We start from the raw sequence: 22,362 nt of genomic DNA, 5'->3' as shown, positions 1-22,362 counted from the left end.
TTTAATTTTTAGTAATTCTTGAATTAAAAAGCTCACTATCAAATGTTTTAAAAGATACTTTCCCAAGCTCAAGAATCCAGATTTCAGACTGGAAACTTAATATTTATATCCCTGCAAGAGATTTAATTATAACCCTCCGGCCAGAAGCCTGGAAGGCAAATACTGTCATCCAATAACCAATATAAAGGTTTTTCCAGAGCCAAAACACAGACATCACATAAAAGAGGTGTCTTGGTGTCTTTTAACAAAAGGTTAAATTCTCTCTTCTATCTGTTGTGCTAAATATACAGAAACCCAAAGTTCTTTATTTTAAAACTAACAGAGACCCCACCCTTTAGCTGCTAATTAGTTGTCAAAAGAAAGCTATTACTTTTAAAAATCCAAAAGTATACAGGCAGAAAGTGAGAAATCTCACTGCTACTACTCCTTAATCTAAGCTCACAGTGTTTCACACATCTATTTCACAACCAAGACCTAGTCACCCATCATAGTATTTGTGACTACTATGAAAACTATGACATGTCAGTTAGCCTTGCTGCCTGCTGTGTGCTGTATGTAAGTCCATTACATATTCCTTATAGCTGGATTGAAAACCTGGAAATGAAATGAGGTCCCTGGAGAAACTTGGCCATGCTGGTGCTTTTTACCAAGTTTGAGAATTTCCAAAAAAAATTCAGTTTTCAAAAGAGACATACAGAGAAGTCCATTTAATGAAGGAGAGAATTTTCAGGGTATTGCAATTTTCATCCCCTGCTAAAAACCAATTACTTGGTAGCAGAATAAAGAAAAAGCCATGTGAAATAATACCAAGTAGCACCAGAATAGCCTACCACTAAAGCTCGCATGCGCACAGGGCTGGGAGGATGGCTTCCTCGTGCCAGGCCCCTTAGGTCATTTCAGCAATTGTTCTGTTAAACATAGCAATTAATGTTATCAAGACACAGCAAGCAGCAGAGAGCTTACAGTCACAATTCATAGTGTCTCATCTCCAAATCAGATAAAAGTGGTATACAGGGTTCCATCCAGGAAGCATTCAGTCAGAGCAAGTTAAAGTCAGTACTTCTCTAATATATTTTTAAGATATTTATGTTGAATTAGCCCAAGGGAGAAAAATCAGTGTGCTTGATATATTTACGGAGACTTGCACCTCAAGTCTGCCAACAATGGCTATACCTTTGAAAGAATTCTAAGCAAAGAATTTAAACAGCTGGAAATTTGCCAATTCCTTAAATATTTTTCTCCCTGTGGGATAATTTTTTTTTCATTTTTAGGGGACAATATATCTGAGGAAAAGAGATTATTCCTGGTGCACCTACCTAACCACTGTACAAAAGACTTCACCATAGACATTATACTCTTGATATCCCAAACATAGGAGTACATGTCATAAAGGATTGTCCTGTTGGCACAATTGGAGAGCCGAGTGAACATTCCCATCACCAGTCCACACATTTCCTCAAACTTGGCTGCTCGTGACCGCCATTCTTCAATCTATTGAAGATCAATAAAAATATGACTCAAAAAACTGCAAAATAAACCAAAATAACCTAAAACATAATTATAAACTTTTTATTATTAGGTACCTGCAATTTATCCTGAACATTAAGGATCACTGAGCTTTTTTTTTTTTTTTTTTTTTTTATGATAGTCACAGAGAGAGAGAGAGAGAGAGAGAGAGAGGCAGAGACACAGGCAGAGGGAGAAGCAGGCTCCATGCACCGGGAGCCCGACGTGGGATTCGATCCCGGGTCTCCAGGATTGCGCCCTGGGCCGAAGGCAGGCGCTAAACCGCTGCGCCACCCAGGGATCCCAAGATCACTGAGCTTAAACTCTTTAGACAAGCAATAAAAATCTATGTCTCCCCAAACTGACAGATGTTACTAAAATAATCAACTGTGACTTTCTTCCATTCTTCACTCTAAGGTCAAACTATGGAACTCTATGTACCGGAATCAGCAGAGTCCACATTCCCTTTAGAGCATATTCTAAGATGTGGTCAAATTTCAGCTAGTTACCAGTATATATTCATTTAAGACTTCCTCCATACCATCACATGGGGACCCACCCACGCTAGAGAAGTGGATAAATTAAGCATACTTACTTTTTCAGAGTCTTTTCCTTTGCAATTGACACTAACAACACTGCTATTTGCTCGAAGCCACTGGAACTCCCGTAACATCTGTGCTCCTTTGGGTCCATGCTCATAAGGAAGGTAGAACAAGTCAGCAAGCAACTGCAAATCCTCCAAAGTCACTGGTTCCACAGTGTACAAGGGCTTTTCATTTGGACCTGGCACGAATTGCTCCTTGTTTGTCTGTTCATCAGTCTGCATAGGGGCAATATCACTAATGCAATCTTCCTGCATAGACATCTCTGGGGATTTTGATTCAGCTATGCTCTCTTTATCTGTGTCCATTGGTTTTAATTCCTCAGCCATTTTAGCTTCAACAATTTCAGTTAGTATTTGGTTGTCATTCTTATGGTCTGTTTCTTCTTGTTTTTCCACTACCATGTCCATGGGTTCCTCATCTGGCTGTTTCTTTTCTTCTTCCTTGGTCAGAGCTGTAGGCTCACCACTCAAGGCTGCTCCCTGGCTCATAATGGGCTCCTGATAAACCGTTGTGACTACAGTTGTGGCATTTAAAGAGGGTGCTGCAACTAAGGGAGTCCCATCAACTACACTTGCTTTAGCTCCACTGTGTGCAACTTGCCTACCTACAAAAACAAATAGCCACAAAGATAATCAGAATTAGAACAAATCAAATCTAGAGAAATGCTTTCTTCTTATGATATCTGTAACCTCAGTTTGAGATTCCAAATACTATTAAGCCCTAAGAAAAGTGCAATTTGTCTAAACCACCATGGAGGTAGGGAGGGAAGAAAGGAAAAAAGAAACATGATAAATAATACACGTGTATTATTATCTTCTCTTTTGAAGATCTAGATCTAAAAACAATTATTCCAAGAAAGACATTTTTAGAACAAATTAGCATCCCATCAAGATAACAACTACTTAAGATCAAAACCTTTAAAAAAGGTGTGTGTGTGTGGGGGGGGGGGTTGTTAAAAATCTTATTATCTAGATCCCTTTGTAAAAATTTTACTTTGTTTGGTGGGCCTATGACAGGCACATCACAAATTCTCTTTATGACTCAACCTTGTGATCTAACCCCCTTACAAAGAAGGGCCAGGCCAAACTTACTACTATACTGATGAGGTACACCAAATTCCTGCAACCATTCTGTTAAAGCTAACTTTAGAGCCATCTGTGGACTATAGAGCACATCAGTTTCAATATCTTCATCACTGCCTTCATTTTCTAACTTTATCTGGATCGATACAGTACTGTCTTCACTGTCAGCTGCAAGAAAAAAAAAAAAAAAAACAGAACGTAAGTTTTGATTACAAAAGCCTCCTGATGAGGGACCAATGCAAAGCACCAGTTATTAGAGTACAACTAGAGAAACAGAACAGAAACAAGAACAAACCTTAAACATAAAAACGGAAACACAACCTTAACTGATCCACTTCACCTAAGAGTCATTCTAAATGCATTGTTAAATATAACATCCCAATTGAAATATGGAACAGTAAAAAAAAAAAAAAAAAAAACATGGAACAGTAAGTTTAGAATCACTGGAAAATTCATAATTGTTCACTGAGTACTAATCATTGGGAATATGAGGTTAAAGGCACTATGATTTCCATAAAGAAAACACTCCCAACCCTTCAGGGGCTTATAACTTAGCAGGCAAATCATTATGAAATGAAAAAATAAGCAAATTAACAACTGTATTGGGGGGGGAAAATCAATAGAGAACCCACATATGAACACAGACAATAAAATAAGCATATAATGAAGCCCTGAACCAGAATAGCATTAGAAAAACTAAGGTCTGAACTCTGGCTTAGTATCCCAAATCTTAGTCTTAGCTTTCCTCCATATTTCCCAGCATACACCCCAGTCTGGCTAATACCTACTACTCCTTAATGTGCTTCATGCTCTGCCTTAAAAGAGAAAAAAAGTAGGTGTCAGATATACAGAGATTGAGGTTTTTTTAATTATTAAAAACTGTTGAAAAAATTTTATCTATTTATTTATTTTTTGATGGGGGAATGTGTGTCCACAATGAATGAGCCTTAATGGGAGGCATTAACCCAAGAGAATTGGAAATAGGAGTACAAAATTGAGAAACAGGGGTGCCTGAGTGGCTCAACTGGTTGAGCATCTACCTTTCACTCAGGTCATGATCCCGGGGTCCTGAGATCAAGCCCCACATCAGGTTCCTTGATCAGTGGGGGTCTGCTTCTCCCTGTTCCTCTGTGATTGGGCTCACTCACTCTCCAAGTAAATAAATAAAATCTTAAAAAAAAAAAAAACACTGAGAGGGCAGCCCTGGTGGCGCAGCGGTTTAATGCCACCTGCAGCTCAGGGTGTGATACCGGGGACCTGGGGTCGAGTCCCACATCGGGCTCCTTGCATGGAGCCTGCTTCTCCCTCTGCCTGTGTCTCTGCCTCTCTCTCTCTGTGTCTCTCATGAATAAATAAATAAAATCTTAAAAAAATAATAATAATAATAAATAAATAAAACACTGAGAAACAGAACACAACTATATGACTACGTATGTAGTCTAAGCATCATAATGTGACATTCATTTCCATACCTCCCAAATGGGTCAAAATTCAGGTAACTTCAAATTTTCAGTGTCTAGTGTTTTTTTTTTTTTCTTTTAAAGATTTTATTTATTCATGAGAGACACAGAAAAAGTGGCAGAGACACAGACAGAGGGAGGAGAAGCAGGCTCCATGCAAGGAGCCTGATGTGGGACTCGATCCCAGGAATTCGGGATCAGGCCCTGAGCCATAGGCAGACGCTCGACCGCCAAGCCTCCCAGGCATCCAGTGTCTAGTGTTTTCATCTCTTGCCCACCAACCCTTTAAGGCCCAGCAACTTTTACTCGTACTCTGATGCAATTTAAGTATTCCCTCTTTATGATATTGTTTCTTACCACCACTTTTGCTTAACAGAAGTAATCACTCTCTCCTCTGTATTCCCACAGCACTTTGTAGACCATTACCTCAGCAATTATCAAATAACAGCAGTCATCTATATGCTCTATTCAAAACCAGACTATGTTCTCCAAAAGTGAGAGATACTTTATTCTTTGTATCCTAGTGCCAGGAAGGTGGACTTGCCACATCTTAATACGTGCTTAAATGTTAATGAATAAACTAGCCAGCATTCTCTTACTTTGAATGCAATCAGCAATTTTTCATGAATAAAAAAATCAGTAAGCCAATGTCCAAAATGAGAATACAGAATATGGGGATGCCTGGGTGGCTCAGTGGTTGAGCATCTGCCTTCCGCTCAGGGCGTGATCCTGGAGTCCCAGGATCAAGTCCCACATCGGGCTCCCTGCATGGAGCCTGCTTTTCCCTCTGCCTGTGTCTCTGCCTCTATGTGTCTCTCATGAATAAATAAATAAAATCGTTAAAAAAAGAGAGAATACAGAATATGTTCCATAAATAGAAGTTTAACTCTGAAAGATATACAAAGTAATTCTGGGTAATAGTCATCTAAAATATCCCATTTAATAAAAATCACCAGAAAACACAAATGGAATCAGAATTCTAGCGACAACAGGAACAAGTACTAGACTTCTTTGTCTAGTACTCAGACTTCAAAGACTAAGTCGATATTTTTTTTAAGATTTCATTTGTTTATTCATGAGAGACACAAAGAGGGAGGTAGAGACATAGGCAGAAGGAGAAGTAGGCCCCCCGTGGGGTCGATACCAGACTCCAGGACCACCACCTGAGCCAAAGAAAGGCAGACACTCAACCACTGAGCCACAGAGGTGCCCCTCCTAAATCAACATTTTAAGCAAAGAAGTGGAGGGGGGGAAAAAAGCAAAGAACTGAGGCCAAGAAGTTATTAAATAATTTATCCAAAGCCACTCAGCCCTTTAGCCCTTCTTCTATCACATATATATCTCACTCACAGGACTATATAACATACTTTAAAAATCTCTTAAATTGGGATCCCTGGGTGGCGCAGCGGTTTGGCGCCTGCCTTTGGCCCAGGGCGCGATCCTGGAGACCCGGGATTGAGTCCCACGTCAGGCTCCCGGTGCATGGAGCCTGCTTCTCCCTCTGCCTGTGTCTCTGCCTCTCTCTCTCTCTGTAACTATCATAAATAAATAAAAAAATTAAAAAAAATAATAAATAAAAATAAATAAATAAAAATAAAAATCTCTTAAATTATGACAACAAAGGAACACGCACTTGTTAACAGCTCTATTTAACTCCAGCTCTCCCCCCAAAGCCAGGGATTAAGCCCTCTACTTACTCATCACTACATCTTTTCTTACTCCATTCATATTTGATTTGTACCAGGTGGCAAGGGTATGGATAGCAACATAGTTGGCTTCAAATTCACAATTTGGATTAGTAAGAACTCCTTTTAACCGTGGGATGAGTTCTGTGGATCTTCCTTTGTATGGGCCCAGAAACAGTCTCTTCTGATCATAATCATTAGCATGAATGTTATCCCAGATTACTGGAGCTCTTTTAATTATCTTAGAAACCTCTTCAATGGACTCCACCGGAATTTCTTTAGAAACAACTTTGGGACCTAGAAATAATGACAACCATTTATTAAAAGACCCTCAAATGTGATTCTTCAAAATACACTGCATTCAATTTTTTTAAGATTTTATTTATTCCTGAGAGATACAGAGAGACAGAGGGAGAAGAAGGCTCCATGCAGGGAGCCCAATGTGGAACTCGATCCCAGGACCCAGGGATCACGACATGAGCCAGGCAGATGCTCAACCACTGAGCCACCCAGGTGCCCCCTGCATTCAATTCTTTATTGTATTTTGCATTATATATACCTTCTAACAATTTTTCTTTTCATAGTAAAACGTCTTTTCACTCAGTTTTACCCAACCACTCCCCAGTATTTCCTCAGATCACATTTCTAGAAATGGAATTAGTAGTAAAAAGATTAAGAGGCTTGTGCAGGCTTCCCCAAACTGATACGTTATGAAACAAATTTTCATGTAAACGATTTATTTTTCCATTATAATACAGGTTATTGATTATTAGCTGTCAATCCCACATGATAGCTTTCATTTTATAAAATAAAACACTCTCCTAGGGCTGAGATCAATACCCTTTAGCCCAGTTCCCTGTTATTTATCAACAAACAATATGCAGATTCACTGCAAAATCCTCAAAGATGTTTTTTATATTAAATGAAAAATGTATACTTCATACAAGAAAGAGAATTTTAACAAAGTTTTCTGGTTCAGGCTCAGTTTTCACAAAGTATCCAATTAACCAGAACAACCAATTATTTAAGTTCTAGTTAACTAAATTTACACTGTATAAATCTTAAGACTTACCTGTCCAAAGCACCTCAATTCCAGGTAGAAGCTTTTCACCCACAGTCCTTAAATAAGGAGACTGAGACACGTTCGGATAACAGAAAGTGCCGCAATATTCTGAATGTAGGAGGGAGAATTAAGTAAAACAGTCAGAAATAAAATGGTCACGGGTTTTTAAATGTGGAGGAAAAAGTCTATCAATTCTAAATTCCTTTTATTCAAATGATAAAGAGCCTCCATGTCACGTCCCAAAGGAAGTAAACTCAAGTGGGTAGTTCAATGAAGAAGCAACTCAAAAATAATAAAAGATTCAATTCACAAAATCTGATATTATTCTTCCAATAAAACAGATCAAGCCTTACAATCCTACAGTCACTAAAAATACAAGCTTACTAAAGAATAATTAGAATTTTTAGCATTTTCTACATACTTCTGAACTGCCTACATTTCTCAATTACAATTAGAGGCCAAATAAAACAAGTTGATAATATCAGAACAGAAAGAATGCATCATTATGCCCATGGCTATTAGTACCCAACTGAAACTAAATTGTAATTTGCAGTGAATTAAGTAATTCCTAGTATAATCGCATTAAACATTATTTTAGTATTTATGTAGTATCAGATCACTGGGATAAGGTTCATGCCTCACAGTACTCGAGAACAGACATACACACAAAGTTAAATAAATTCAGACCAAATTTTCTTTTTATTTTAATTTTTTAATTTTTTATTTATTTATGATAGTCACAGAGAGAGAGAGAGAGAGAGAGAGAGAGAGAGAGGGGCAGAGACACAGGCAGAGGGAGAAGCAGGCTCCATGCACTGGGAGCCCGACGTGGGATTCGATCCCGGGTCTCCAGGATCGTGCCCTGGGCCAAAGGCAGGCACCAAACCGCTGCGCCACCCAGGAATCCCCAAATTTTATTAAAACTAATTTATTTATCTTTATCTCTTCCTGAAAAATAAATCAAGTCAGGGAACATTCTCATAAGCCAAATCCTGAGAGGGAACTAAGAGAGGCTAATACATTTTCAGGGGAAGGAACTGGGGGGTGGGGGGTGGGGATTAGCAAATTTTCTATGCTGACTACTGGAAATAAGAGCCCAGATGGAAGTGGGAAGAGTAAAAAGGGATACAGATATGCACAAGCAGAAAAAAGGAACAAGTAGGAGGAAATGAGAAGTGACCAAGTTAAAAGCAATGTAAATTTGCTTTTTTCTAGTTTTTCATTTTGATAATATATCCTTTAATTCTGAAAATATAATGTTCAAATACTTCAGTACTAAAAATACATGAAAATATTTTGCTTATTCAGTTGCCATTTATTAGTCCCTAAAATTTCTCTAGTGTAAGGCCTTGAGAAAGGTCTTCTAGAAAAAGAATTCCTATCTTTATAGACCAAAAGGAGAAGGCATAAGACAATAAAATCCATACATGATTTTTTAAAAGTGACATATTTCAACAAGACTAGTTAAATATAAAGCCATTATATACAATACCTGTGGGACAGAAGAGGAAAGTTTCTGGCTCTCCTAGGTATTGGTAAATTTCATTTGTGATGGAGACCTGGGCATGAGCAAAAGAACTGAACACCTCTTTGTCTGCTGCACACATATTATGGTCAATATCATCAAAAAGCAAGGCAAATGACCTGCACCCAAACTGAGAAACCTAGAAAAAGGTAAAAAACAAACAAAAACAAATAAGATGTCTTAGCAGCTATTTTTTTTTTAAATATTCCTTTGAGAGAGAGGCCTCCCCCCCAACACACATGCAGGCACATGCAAGCAGGGGTAAGGGCGGGGGGGGGGGGGGGGGGGACGGACAAGCAGGTTTCCTGCTGAGGAGGAGCCCAACATGGACATGTGGCTCAATCTCAAGACCACAGGATCATGACCTGAGCTGAAATGAAGAGTCAGATGCTCAACAAATTGAGCCATCCAGGTGTCCCTTTAGCAGCTCATTTTAGAGTAAAAATACAAGGGGTGCCTGGCTGGCTCAATCAATAGAGTTTGCAACTCTTGATCTCCGGGTTGTTGAGTTCCAAGTAGCACACTGGGCGTAGAGAGGACATTAAAAAAACAGGATTCCAAGTATTGGAGGAGCCACTTAATATTTCATCTAGAAGTCATTTTCCTTAGTAGAATGTTCAAAGCCAAAACCATTTTTACATTTTCTACGTTAAGCAGCCAGACAAGTTTGAGGAAGCATGTTTCATTTGGGTTTGAATGCAGTATGTCCCATCAAAGCTTCAACAATATGACCTATCGTATCTCCCTGGCTGAGGATTATAAAAGACCAAAAAAGCCAAAAACAAACAACAAACCCCAAAACACAAATGATAAGTGAACTCAAAAGATGAAGAACCTAGGCCTGTTCTAGTCCCAAAGACACACTGATCTTAATTAAACTCTGTACAGAAACCTAACGAGTCCATGAATCCTAAGGAACATGGTAGTATTTGATCAAATAGGAAAACAGGCTCTTAAAAAGCATATTCATGGAGGCATCTGGGTTGCTCAGTGGGTTGAGTGGCCAACTTTTGATTTCTGCTCAGGTCATGATCCCAGGGTTGTGAGACTGAGCCCCACATTAGGCTCCATGCTGGATGTGGAACCTAAAAAAAAAAAAAAAAACCTGTTTCCCATCACCTGCTCAGTCTCCAAATAAATAAATAAATAAATAAATAAATAGCCTATTCATGGAAATTTAACCTTCTTATTAAATTTTAATCATCTTAGGAACGCATAGCTCAGCAGTTGAGCATCTGCCTTTGGCTCAGGGCATGATCCTGGGAGTCCTAGAATCGAGTCCCACATTCTCCCTGCATGGAGCCTGTTTGTCCCTCTGCCTGTCTCTGCCTCTCTCGAATAAATAAAATCTTAAAAAAAAAAAATTTTTTTTAATCATCATCACGCCATCGATAATACAAACTTTTGCCAGGGTGCCTAAGTGATGCAGTTAAGCTTCTGACTCTTGGTTTCGGCTCAGGGTCTTAGGGTCATGAGATCAAGCCCCATGTTAGGCTCCATGATCAGTGTGGAGAATCTACTTAGGACTCTCTCTTCTCCTTCTGCCCCTCCCCCTACCACTCTCTAAAGTAAATAAAAAATAAATCTTAAAAAAAATATAAACCTATGCCCCAAAAAATAAAAAATAAAAATAAACCTTTGCCTAAAGAAACATGCATACATATATGTATTACATATCAGCAAACTTACCAAAAAAGATGTGTTTTTATGTTAAGCAGAATTTATATTCCAATCAGATTTTCCAAAGTTTACATGTTTACCTAGTCTATTTTCCATCTAATCTTGGGAAATCAGCCAACTACTTCCAAAATAAATTATTTCTCTTGTCCATATCAACTGAAGGAATGGAGATCTAACAGGTAAAACCCTGCTTCTGTAATTTTGACCACAATTTCAGGCAAGTATCCAATAACATAGTTTCTCAAAACATGATTCTCGACAACCTGTTGTGGTTTTTTTTTTTTTTTTTTTTTTTTTAAAGATTTTATTTATTTATTCTTGAGAGATAGGAGAGACAGAGCCAGAGACCCAGGCAGAGGGAGAAGCAGGCTCCATGCACCAGGAGCCCGACGCGGGACTCGATCCCAGGTCTCCAAGATCGCGCCCTGGACCAAAGGCAGGCGCCAAACCGCTGCGCCACCCAGGGATCCCTGACAACCTGAATTCTGACGTAAGTCCCCACTCCAAGTCTGTTTAAGAATCTCTGGAAATGGACCCTACTAGCATTCTTTTAAGTACTTCTAAGCATTTCTCTTAAGGTAGTTCTCATGCAAACTAAAGTTTGAGAAGCACTAGTGCCTCCACTAAAGCTCTTCTGACTCACAAAACATCCTTTTATGAAGAGCATTAAAGTAAACAAAATATATATATATAAGGAAGTATAAATTTGGTTTCTTTTTTTCTTTTCTAAAGTCCAACATGGAGCCCAACATGGGGCCTGAATTCATGACCCTGACATCAAGACCTGAGCTGAGATCAAGAGTCATACACTTAACCAAATAAGCCACCCAGGCATCTCAAAATTTGGTTTCCTTTTAATTTCATAAAAGCAACTCAGAAAACTTTTAGTTTCAAATACTGATTCAGGGAAAAATAATGAAAAAGTAACAAAGTTACCTGGTCCAGTTTGCGTTTCAGTGTAGATACTTCCTTGGGGTTAGAAAAGGTAATATCCAATCCAGGTGAGATAGCATAGATGAACTCTATCTCATATTCCCGTGCAGCAGAGATGAGAGTCATAAGTTGCTCTAAAGAAGAGAGTCCATGTTTTTAGGAAGCAGCACAGAAAACTAAAAGAATTTCCACCTTTCAACTAAAGAGGTCATTTTCTTCAAATTACAATAGGTCAAGAAAAAGGTCCCTTAAGTTTCACAAAATTGTCATGTGCAATGTGACGAGACCACACAAAATGCCACAAACCTCATGTGACTTAATGTCACCCTAAAATCAAAGCATTCTCTTCCATTACCATTTCCCAAAAATATTAAAGCATCACTTCTCTTACTACACATAAACCATTTTTATTTCCTACAGTTTTTGAAATGTGTGGTTTCTGTTTTTGTGGTCTCTAACAACTAAAATTCTTAAATAAAAAAATCTAAACATAACTACTTTATAATTTAGAAAAAAAGAAAGTATATTCTTAATAACCAGGGTTAAGTGATGGCCTTAACAATCCTTATCTTTGTAACTACAGGAAAATGCTCGTTACAAATTTTAAGTTTTTAAAATGTGATAGCCAATTTTCCTAAGTAAAATGAAATCCTACTCTTTACACCACAGGATGTATCTTTATATAACCTTCAGTGATTATCTCAAGATAGTCATTTGACACATTTTGATTATTGATCACATAAAATTTCATTACCAGTACCACCAAAAAATAATTAAGTTCAACACATACTTAAATTATATAGAGTAGTAAGTGACAACACTAGCTGGAGATGGGATACATTTTAATTGCTTCTTCGTAATTTAAGAAAACTTTCTGCCTTCAGCGCCTTGGCTACAATCTGTAACCAAGTATCTTGTTAGCTACCTGTGTACACCATTTAATTTCATGTATAAAAATGGTTCCCATTTAAAAGTCCCAAAAGAAAAGCAACATTTATTTAATTTATAAGAAGGTTCTGTTATGTACTACCTTATTTACAAATTTTATGTATTTAACTCAACATAAGATGACATATAGCAAAGATAGTTTGTGATAGCTTTTCACCTCAGTACAAGCCTAGACTAGGGTGAGGTCTTTATTGTAAATAAAGACAGGACCAAGTAATCAAGTGGTCAAGACCAAGCCATATCTGAGTCTGAAGCAAAAGGATACTGATCCTGTTTTACTTAAAATTTTGGTATCCTGTTCATGGATTTGCATTACTTTTGATATAAAAGTTGCATGTTATTTACCTTGACCACTGATTTTTTTGGAGTCCCTTAAACTTTACACCCAAAGCAGGTGCCTCATTTGTGTTGCCTTAGGCCTACCCCCACTTCAACACCTCTTTGTCCGGTGGCCCACTGTTCAGGCCACTAATAAAAGTTAAAAAGCACAATTTATGATTACAAAACAGGTAGGAGTCAGACTACCATAACCATGAATCATACCATGGCTGTGCATCATTCGTGCTACTCTATCTACACTAAATTACACAAAATTACCAGATAGAAAAGGAAACCACCTACAAATAAAAAAATGAAATAGTTAATAAAATTTTTGTACAGCTACATTTAAAATACAGCTGTTTTCTTCACATATTCTGAATTTATGGATTAAAAAGAAAAAGATTACCAGCTTCCTCCACAGAATACATCTCTCGCCAAAACATCCTATGTTTGTAGTCATCTTTTGGGGCATACAAGTACGTATTTAATTCCCATTTCTGGAGCCTTAAGGGAAAGAAAATTACATATGTGTAAATAGGAAACATATACAGGCTGTAAATCACAATCTTTCCCTTTTCTTGGAGCATTTTCATCTCTTAAACAGCTACTAATATTCTGGAACAATAGCTTTTAGCCTTTTTGTAATCCAGTGGAATTGTAAAAAATTAAGTATTACAAGGATGTCAACATATTAAAGTCTTAAATAAAAACAACAGCTCTGAATGATACAGGTGAAGCCCAAAACCTATTCAGCTTCCCCAGGAAACTTTGAGACCCCCTAATACAAGTGAAGAAGAGGTAAAAGACCAAGGTAAAATAACTTCTGCAACTGAGAAATCATCAAAATGCACCTGGCTTATTCAGTGTTAGTTTTTCTTCAAACAAAAGGGATACTTTTTTTCTACTTTATAAAGTAAAATATTTACCTCCTAAAGAGTTCTTTTCTCTGTTCCATAACCCAAGGTCTTCCATAAAATCCTAGATTCAAAGTAAGAATGAAATTATTTTCAAGTATCAAAATAAGGTAAACTGTTGATAAAAGCAGATTACAAAACATACAACACAATCCCATTTTGTAAAAAAAAGTGTGTACAATATACCAGTATCTGAATGATATTAGTAAAACATTAAGGTATCTTGGACGGTGATGCTATAAAATAACTGTTATTCTCTTTTTGCTTAGGTAAATTTTCTGATTTTCCTACGATTAGCACTTACTGCTTTACACAATAGTTATTTTAAAACACCAAAACATCATCTCTTTTCACTGCCAAAAAAGACCAAATATGTTTAAATCTAACTTTTTAAAAAGGTGTTTGTTGTTATCTCTACATCTATTGTGGGGCTTGAACTCACAACCCCAAGATCAAGAGTTGCATGCTCCTCTCACTAAGCCAGACAGGCACTCCTAAAACTAATTTATTTTAAGTAATCTCCACCATTGAGCCCAACGTGGGGCTCAAACTCATGACCCAGAGATCAAGAGTTAGATGTTCTACTGACTGACCCAGCAGCAGCCCCTAAGCCTACCTTTTTAAAAGACCTCAATCTTACAACAGAGGAAGGGAAAGCAAAGTAATCCCAAACAACTAATAGTAATAATTACTACCTGAGAGAGGAGTTAAACTGCCTTGAGAGTAGGGGCAGGAAAGTAAAAAGGTAGGAAAAAAAATCAGGAACAGAATTAGGAAAAATCTGATTAAAATAATTCTATGATTTTTAAGTACCTGATATAATAAAAAGGACCAAAAATGCCTTAAGCTACATTTACAACAAATTCAACATTGGAGCTGGCCCAAATAGGAAAACCTCAAAATAGTCTCAATCCTTGACTAAAGGTTTGAACAACTGAAAATTCAAGAATGTGATTTGCTGCACTGTCCCAGAAGGGGGCAAAAGCACTACTAAAGCATACTGCAGGAAACGAATCTGCAAAGGAATGACTTAAGTAGTGGTATTAGTGGTATCATGAACACAAAATGCTCTTCATACACACACACACACACACAAAACGCGCACACACACAGTCTGCTTAAGAGACTACCCAAAACTGAAATTTCTGTGATGTATTATACTCCAATCTAGAAAGGATGGTTACTCTGCATCACAAACAGGAACAATGACAACCCAAGAAAAATTCATTGCATACCTATGTATGAAACTACAGCATTTTCGATCTTGACAATTCAGTTATCTCTTACAAGTAACTTAAAACATTAAATTTTTATGTCTTTCTAGCTTTCCTACAACCCTTAGCATTATCATTTTTCTCTTAAAAGAAGAGGTACTGAATGCTCCTTTAGAGTTGTTTCAATATATAAAAGAAACATTTTTACCTTCAGAAACCCTAACTTTGCCGAGAGTCAGGTTCATGGTTTCAGTTAAGTCACCACAAAAAGGAAACCATGCTATCACACGAGTTATGACCAACAAAGGTCGGGGGGGGAGGGTGGTGGAATAAAAACTATTAATTTATTTTTTATTTTTGGCAGGAAAGCAAGGTTTGAGAGCAAAGTGATCCTACAAAGCTCCTGGGGAGGGAGGGGACGGGAGAGGGCTGCCTGGAAAGAAAATTTTTAAAAAGGAATCCTACCAATACCTACAATACCTACAATATTTCTTTTCTTCATTTTAAGAATGGTATCAATTTAGATGTGCTGCCCCTTCCTCCGCCCATGTGCTCAGTCATCAAGAAAAAATACATATAGGGGGAAGAGGAACAACAGATAACTATTCTCTGAGTAGTTCTCTTTCAATACTATTCTAAAAAAACAAACCAACTTATTTAAACCACAAGGAGCTTTTTCCATAATTACTGAAGATGTAACAGGAAAGTTTCTTCAGCTTCACTCTAGCTCTAAAATTTCTAGATCCCCTAGGATAACTCCTCAACCCTCCACCCCAAGATCTCTGATGACAAAATACAGACTCCTTCTAAAATCTCCCTATACAGAAACAAGCCCAATGAATACACTAACAGATTAAGACACCCAAAGCAATCATGTTTTCAAAACCACCGACTCCCAACTACGTAAGTAGTTTTCCATCGTCTTTCCCCAAAATTCTGCAAGACCTTTAACTTGTGAATTGTTTCACTCCTTACTGCAGCTATCTATTAGTCTGTTCTCCCCTATAATTAAACTTTATCTAAAATGCCACAATCAGCACTCATCCTTCAAATAAATATATATATGCTAACACTGGAAAAGCTAAAGGTCTCAACCACAGGACAACCCTTCTATTTCTCCATACCTTTTCGGCTTTTTATAAAGACTGATTTTTATACAGTGTTACTCCCATGCACAGCATTATATATTAGAAACAACTAATCAACACCTAGGGAAGTCTAGGTAGGCCAAAAAACTTCAGAAAATTAAAATACATTCTGTATTCAAAGAAAAAACAATAACGCAAATAACTCATGCTTCCTTGGAATGTTCAGTCCAATATATTTGTCCGCTATATCCATAAACCGTGGTAGTCTTCAGACCATTTCCCCTTAATGCCCCCCCCCCCCCAAAAGAGAGTCAGGTCTGTGGCGTTCTTTTTAAATGAAAATAGTAAGAGAGGGGCAGCCCTGGTGGCTCAGCGGTTTAGCGCTGCCTCCAGCCCAGGGCATGATCCTGGAGACCCTGGATGAGTCCCAAGTCAGGCTCCCTGCATGGAGCCTGCTTCTCTCTCTGCCTGTGTCTCTGCCTCTCTCTGTGTATTTCTCATGAATAAATAAATAAAATCTTAAAAAAAGAAAAGAAAAAGGTAAGAGAGGAAGTGAGAAGGGCATTTTTAATCCTCTTCTGCAGTCCCTAAATTAAAATTCCGTGTCTTTGATAGTATTAAACTCAACACTCTAGAGCCAAAGCACAGCAGTTGGCAAAGGACAATTTTCTAGGCTGCAAAAGAATCTCTAAAGGTTGGGTGCTTGGGGGACTGGCCAGCGAAAAACAAAACGAAAGACCCCAACAAAAACACCAAGCAAAGGGGAATTTGTAAAATCCTAGGCGGACCGTGCCGTCTCTGGACTCTAGGCGTACAACAAGCACGTCCGTGTGGGTTGATTTTTTTTCCAAAGGGTGAGGACAGCAACGCTTTATACGGTGTTCCATTAGAAGAGCCCACCCTAGGGAACAGGATCCCGAGGTACAAAGACGTGTAACTCTGAGCCTAACACCAGGCTCCTTACCGCCGCCTCCGCAAGAGCAGGCCTGGCGCCAGCCCAAGGCGGGTGGGGTCAGGCCTGTTAATAGCCAGAGAATTCAACGCTGCCTAACAACGTGTGGGAAGGCTGAAGGCTGGCCCACCGTCTCGCGTCTCGCCTCGTCCAAGCAGGGTCAAGTTTCAGATCCAAGGGGGGGGGGGGGGACACATTTTAGAACCTCCTAAAGCACCCCCCTCAAGAGGAAAGAATGTGTTAGTACCGGGGCGGAACGGGAGGGAGGACGCTCTCGCCCAGCCCGCGCCAAGGCGCTCACCTTCCACTACGCCACATAGGAACCTCCGAGCCCCTCCTGCCGCCCCGGCCACCGCTGCTCCCCCGGCCCCGGCTGGGCTGTCTTCTCCGGGGGCCGGAGCTGCTGGCGGCTCCAACGATGCCCCCACGGAGGCGGCAGGGTTGGAGTTGAGCTCGCTCTCCCGCTCCTCCAGCGCCGCCTGGCTCTCCTTCTGCACCATCCTCCTGCCCCCGGCCGCCGCCACCTCTGCGGGTCCTCCTCGGCCTCCGTCCGTTGGGCCGCCGGCCCGGAGCCCTGGAGAGGGCCTCGGCTCCAAGCGCGCGCCCTTCCTGCTCTTTTCCCCTCCCCCTCTACCCTTCCCCCTCCCTCTCCGCAGGGACCCGAATGCCCGGATGAGAAGGGCGGCGGCACCGGCGCGAGCCCTTTGTCAGCCGCTGCCTCAGCCTAAGCTGGGGAGCTGGAAGCCTAAGTGGAGAGCGAGGCCACGACCTCTCGTCCCCTGGAGGCCGATAGCCAAACCTCCTTTTTGTTCGCAGTTAGACTCTGCTGCCTCCGTATAATCTTAGTTCTTCCGCTGTTTGCCCCTCGAAACCCCTAGGTCTCCTCCACCGCTGCCTCCACCGCCCGCTTCCTGTTTATCCGCACTGCGCCTGCGCCAGAGACCGGCTCAGACCGGTCGCCTCAGCCCGACTCCCCCTCCTTCTTTTGGGCCAGCCTATTGAGCTTCATTTGGTAGGGGGGAATAGAACAGAGGGGACGAGAAAAGCGGAAGGTAATGAAGGCGATGGGATGTACTATTTATGCTCGCCACCCTCTAAAACGAGCCGGGAGCTCTGGAACGAACCATCACCCCTCCGGAAGAAGGGGAGTATGGGAGGAGGCTGCAGCAGGTTGGGGCACTGGGGATGCGGGGGTGAAAAAGAGAGGTGTTTACTCTCTCAATGCGCAGGCGCGGAAACGAAGCCTCTAGTTCTTAAAGCGAGAGGAAGAAACTGACCTATTTTCTATTGAGATTCTTCTAATAGGTTGGTTCATTACATCAGCCTGACCCAGGATCGGTTCTGTGAAGACAACATTCCAAGGAGCTCAGCTCACCCCTCTGCCTTGACATGTTCCCGTAACTTCAGCTTGGCGCTAACGCCTTTTAAATACTAAATCATTCGTTCATTCCTTCGTTCGGCAGAGACCAAGTGAGCTTGCCTCGTCCTGGGCTCTTGGGCCACTATGAGCTCACAGTATGGTGGTGGAGACAAGCAAGTACATGCACAATCCCCACACAGTGTACCCAAGTGTTGCAGGAGCTCAGAGGAGGGACTGGCTTAATCCTCCTTTGGAGAGAGGTGGCAGCCATGGCTTTGCTTTTGAGCTGGAGCATAAAGGATGAGTACGAGTTAGACTGAGGAGGGGGAAGCGGAGAGAATCCTCCAGGCTGGTGGAGCCCTACATTTGTGGTGAGAGGTGAAAAAGTCTGACGTTTTGGGGGATGGGGAGCGTGAACTGTGTCTAAGGGAGAAAGAACCTTGTGCCGTAGCATAAACATCATTTCCTTAAGAAGTCATTCCCAGAAGGGGAATCCCTGGGTGGCTCAGCGGTTTTGGCGCCTTGGGAGTCCTGGGATGAGTCCTGCATCGAGCTCCCTGCATGGAGCCTGCTTCTCCCTCTGTCTCTCATGAATAAATAATTAAAAAAAAAAAAAATGAATAGAGGAATCCCTCCCAGAGCCCTAGATGGGCTTGGGTCCCCTTTGCGACTGTTTGTGCTCAGAGCTTCTTGTAGTCCTATTATAATGCACTTTGTTTACATTTATGCCAGTTAAGAAATCTGTTTCAGCTTGTGAGGTATAAATGTGAAATGATCATCTCAGTCTCATTCTCATTCTGATCGTTAAGACTTAATATTGTTAATATCATATTCAAATCCTCTAGCAGTAGCCCAACTTGTAGCTCCAGGTACTCTTATAGTCCCTCTTCTTTTTAGTCCTGTAGTGTTGAGATGGGAGTAAGAAGCAAACATTTTCTTAGGGGACCTCTTGTGAAAACAGTTGGAAGCCATAAGCAGCTTCACTGTATACTGTGGTCCCTTGGGGGATTATTGGGTTATCATTCCAGCTGACCCCAGCCCTTAGTCTCATGACACTTTCAGTGGCAACTGCTAGCAAGTCAGCAGCCACTATTTCATCTAGTGTTCAGACTCTGGGGTCCAAGGCCTAGGCAAGATCTACTTTCCATGTCTGTGCTGCTCAAACTTGAAGGGAAGTTCTTGCCACACACTCTCCTCTCCAAACCACACCTCTACCCCTTTAGTACCTCCAACAGGTACCAGAGATTAGTAAGCCTATGATAAATACCTGTGGAATGAATGAAATAGGGCACTGCACCCACAGAGGTTTTTTTTTTTTCTAAGATTTTATTTATTCATGAGAGACAGAGAGAGAGAGAAAGAGGCAGAGACATAGGCGGAGGGAGAAGCAGGCTCCACACAGGGAGCCCGATGTGGGACTCAATCCTGGGACTCCAGGATCAGGCCCTGGGCTGAAGGCAGCGTTAAACCGCTGAGCCACCCGGGCTGCCCACCCACAGAGTTTAAATACTGGTTAGAGAAACATAATAAATTCAGTATGTACACAGGGTCTCAGTTTGTAATAAGTGCCACGAAGAGAGGAAATCAAATAATGTGATAAAGAGTAACCACAGCAAGGAAGGACTACTTCAGATGGAAAAATAAGTTATCTGTGAGTGAGCCATGATAGTGGCTTGGCTAGGAAAGAGCAGTGGTCATCTTCGGTGGTAGAATTGGTGATTGATTAAAGGAGTAAAGGGAGGGGGTACCTGCCTGGCTCAGTTGGTAAAATCTGGGAATCATGAGTTTGGGCCCCATGTTGGGCATAGAGATTACTTAAAAATAAAAATAATTAAAAAATTAAAAACTAGAAATAAAAATAAAAATAAAAAAAAATTAGGGAGTCAGAGGAAGAAGAAGAAATGAAGACTACTAAATTTTGACCTGAGCAACTATGTAGATGGTGTCATTGTTGAGATGGGAGGACTGAAAAGCATCAATCAAAGCTCCATTTTGAACATGTTAAGTTTGACTATTACAGGTCCACATGAATATGTCAAATAGGCAATTGGATGTATGGTTTTTGAAATTCAGAGAAGTCTGGGGATATAAACTTAGGAATCCTCTGCATATAGATGGTATTTAAAGCTGTAGGACTGGATGTGATTCGGAGGAGACTCAGGTCTGAGCTATGGTGTTCAATGTTTAGAATTCCAGTTGAAAAGGATGAGTCTACAAACAGGTGCTGAGAAGCAGTGGCCAGAAAGGCAAGAGGAAAAACCCAGGAGAGTATGAAATGTCAGAAGGCATAAAAGGAGTGTTTTGACATGGAGTAGTTGACAACATTCAGAATTCAACCAGTGGCCAGAAAAAAATTATCAGAATGCCAAACTGCTGCTTTTTTCTGGATCCCATTTGTGTGTTCTGGGGCACTTCTCTCCTTACTCAGCCTCAGACTTCAACTTCCCTTAAACTTGAATCTACCCTAAAACATAGAGACCATCTCCACACTTAACTGAGATAAATACACACACTCACCACACCCATTCATCCAATCATATACAATCATATAATTATCCATACAATTATTAAATACCTATTATATGCTAGGCCTCAAGGATAGGATGGTGGGGTGCAGGAAACCTAGTCTAGGCACTCAAGGAGCCCTCAGGAGCTTATAGGGTGCAGGAAACCTAGTCTAGGCACTCAAGGAGCCCTCAGGAGCTTATAGTGTATCAAAGAAGACAATCACTCAAAATAAATATATGGTAACAAACTGAAATATATGGTAACAAACTGAGAAGTGCCACAAAGGAAAAGTATAGGGTATGTACCATGAGAGCCTGCCACAGTGTCAACTGATTTAGAGTATGCATGATATGCATGGCATCCATCTTTCACTCACAAATCTTTACTATATCCCAAAGCAACCCTGGACAGAGATTTGGAAGATTGGGTCTAGTCTCAATCCTCCTATAAACTCAGTAGGTAACCTTGAACAGGTCCTCCCCACTCTTTGGGCCTGTTTCCTTTGCTGTACAATGGAAAGCTGAGAAAAATAGTAGACCACAGTTTTTTTGTTTTTGTTTTTGTTTTGTTGTTGTTGTTGTTGTTTTTTACCACAGGTTCTAAACTTAGGTCCATGGCCAGGCTTCAGAGATACAAAAATATATGAAAAACTGTGCATGTTTTTTCTTCTGGACAGTAGACCCACAAATTTCATCAAATCCCTCAGAGGGGCTGTGACCCAAAGAAATCCAAGGACTTGTGGAGCAGACAGTTGTGTGATAATGTGAGCAGGGCACCCAGATGACAAAATGATGGATTCTGGAAGTAAAATTTTGCTTTCTTGGACACCATACTCTCCCTTGACCTTGTCAATGTGTACAGTGATGGAAGAGAAGGCCTGATCCCTCTTTTATGGATGGTGAAGCTTAATCACCGCATAATGGTGCCCTAGAGAAAGGATGGGAGGCCAGGCCTATCACTGATGGCCCCTCTCCAGAAACAGAACAAAGAAAGGCAGCCATTCCACATAAGAAGTCTTTATTACCCTTTGTGTTATTTGCTCCATAGTGCCTGGGTCCACCCCATCTGATCTCTCATTCTTGGCTAGAGTATAGACAGAATCTATGTCCATATTGGAGGCAAGGTTGGATGTTTCCACAAGGGAACTTTCATTAGCAACTAAAGGAAATCCTTCCTCAAAAGAAAGCACTTTGAGGTTAACTAAGATGTCTGTAAATTAGAAATTCTTGATCCAACTTGTCAGAATGTCTAGCCAAAAGACAGCTGGCTTGGCATAATCTTTGCCACATTAATACCCTGTCTCTCGTCTCATCTGCAGATGTGGGAGAGAGATTCACATGAGGACCTCTCTGAGGTCACGTAGGTCTCCAACTCTTACAGAATCTGCATCTCAATCTCCTACCAAGGGTTGGCTATGCTACTTTCTTTGGCATCTAAAGGGCAACAGGTGCAGGGGTTAGTGTTGTGAGATATGTATGGATGGAGTAGGAGGGACAAAAAGGCAGAGACAGCAGCCTG

The 22,362-nt window shown here is 40.4% G+C and overlaps 1 protein-coding gene across 1 annotated transcript in view; it reads right to left on the bottom strand.

Annotated features, from left to right (window-relative positions):
• Positions 1-17,905, bottom strand: part of OGA (O-GlcNAcase) — a 28,564-nt gene extending 10,659 nt beyond the window's left edge. Inside the window, exons 1-10 of the mRNA XM_041742708.1 lie at positions 17,278-17,905; positions 13,735-13,786; positions 13,215-13,312; positions 11,543-11,673; positions 8,894-9,065; positions 7,411-7,509; positions 6,351-6,635; positions 3,203-3,361; positions 2,102-2,715; positions 1,317-1,491 (exon numbers count right to left, since the gene is read on the bottom strand). Coding sequence (XP_041598642.1) covers positions 1,317-1,491; positions 2,102-2,715; positions 3,203-3,361; positions 6,351-6,635; positions 7,411-7,509; positions 8,894-9,065; positions 11,543-11,673; positions 13,215-13,312; positions 13,735-13,786; positions 17,278-17,476 — 1,984 coding nt within the window. The 5' untranslated portion in view covers positions 17,477-17,905. The remainder of the gene's footprint in view (positions 1-1,316; positions 1,492-2,101; positions 2,716-3,202; positions 3,362-6,350; positions 6,636-7,410; positions 7,510-8,893; positions 9,066-11,542; positions 11,674-13,214; positions 13,313-13,734; positions 13,787-17,277) is intronic.
• Between the last annotated feature and the right edge of the window lie 4,457 nt (positions 17,906-22,362).

This window comes from Vulpes lagopus, chromosome 2, assembly GCF_018345385.1.
Source record: "Vulpes lagopus strain Blue_001 chromosome 2, ASM1834538v1, whole genome shotgun sequence".
NCBI classification, from domain to species: Eukaryota; Metazoa; Chordata; class Mammalia; order Carnivora; family Canidae; genus Vulpes; species Vulpes lagopus.
The sequence above is the reverse complement of the archived record's forward strand: the minus strand, read 5'-3'. Positions and strand labels throughout refer to the sequence as shown.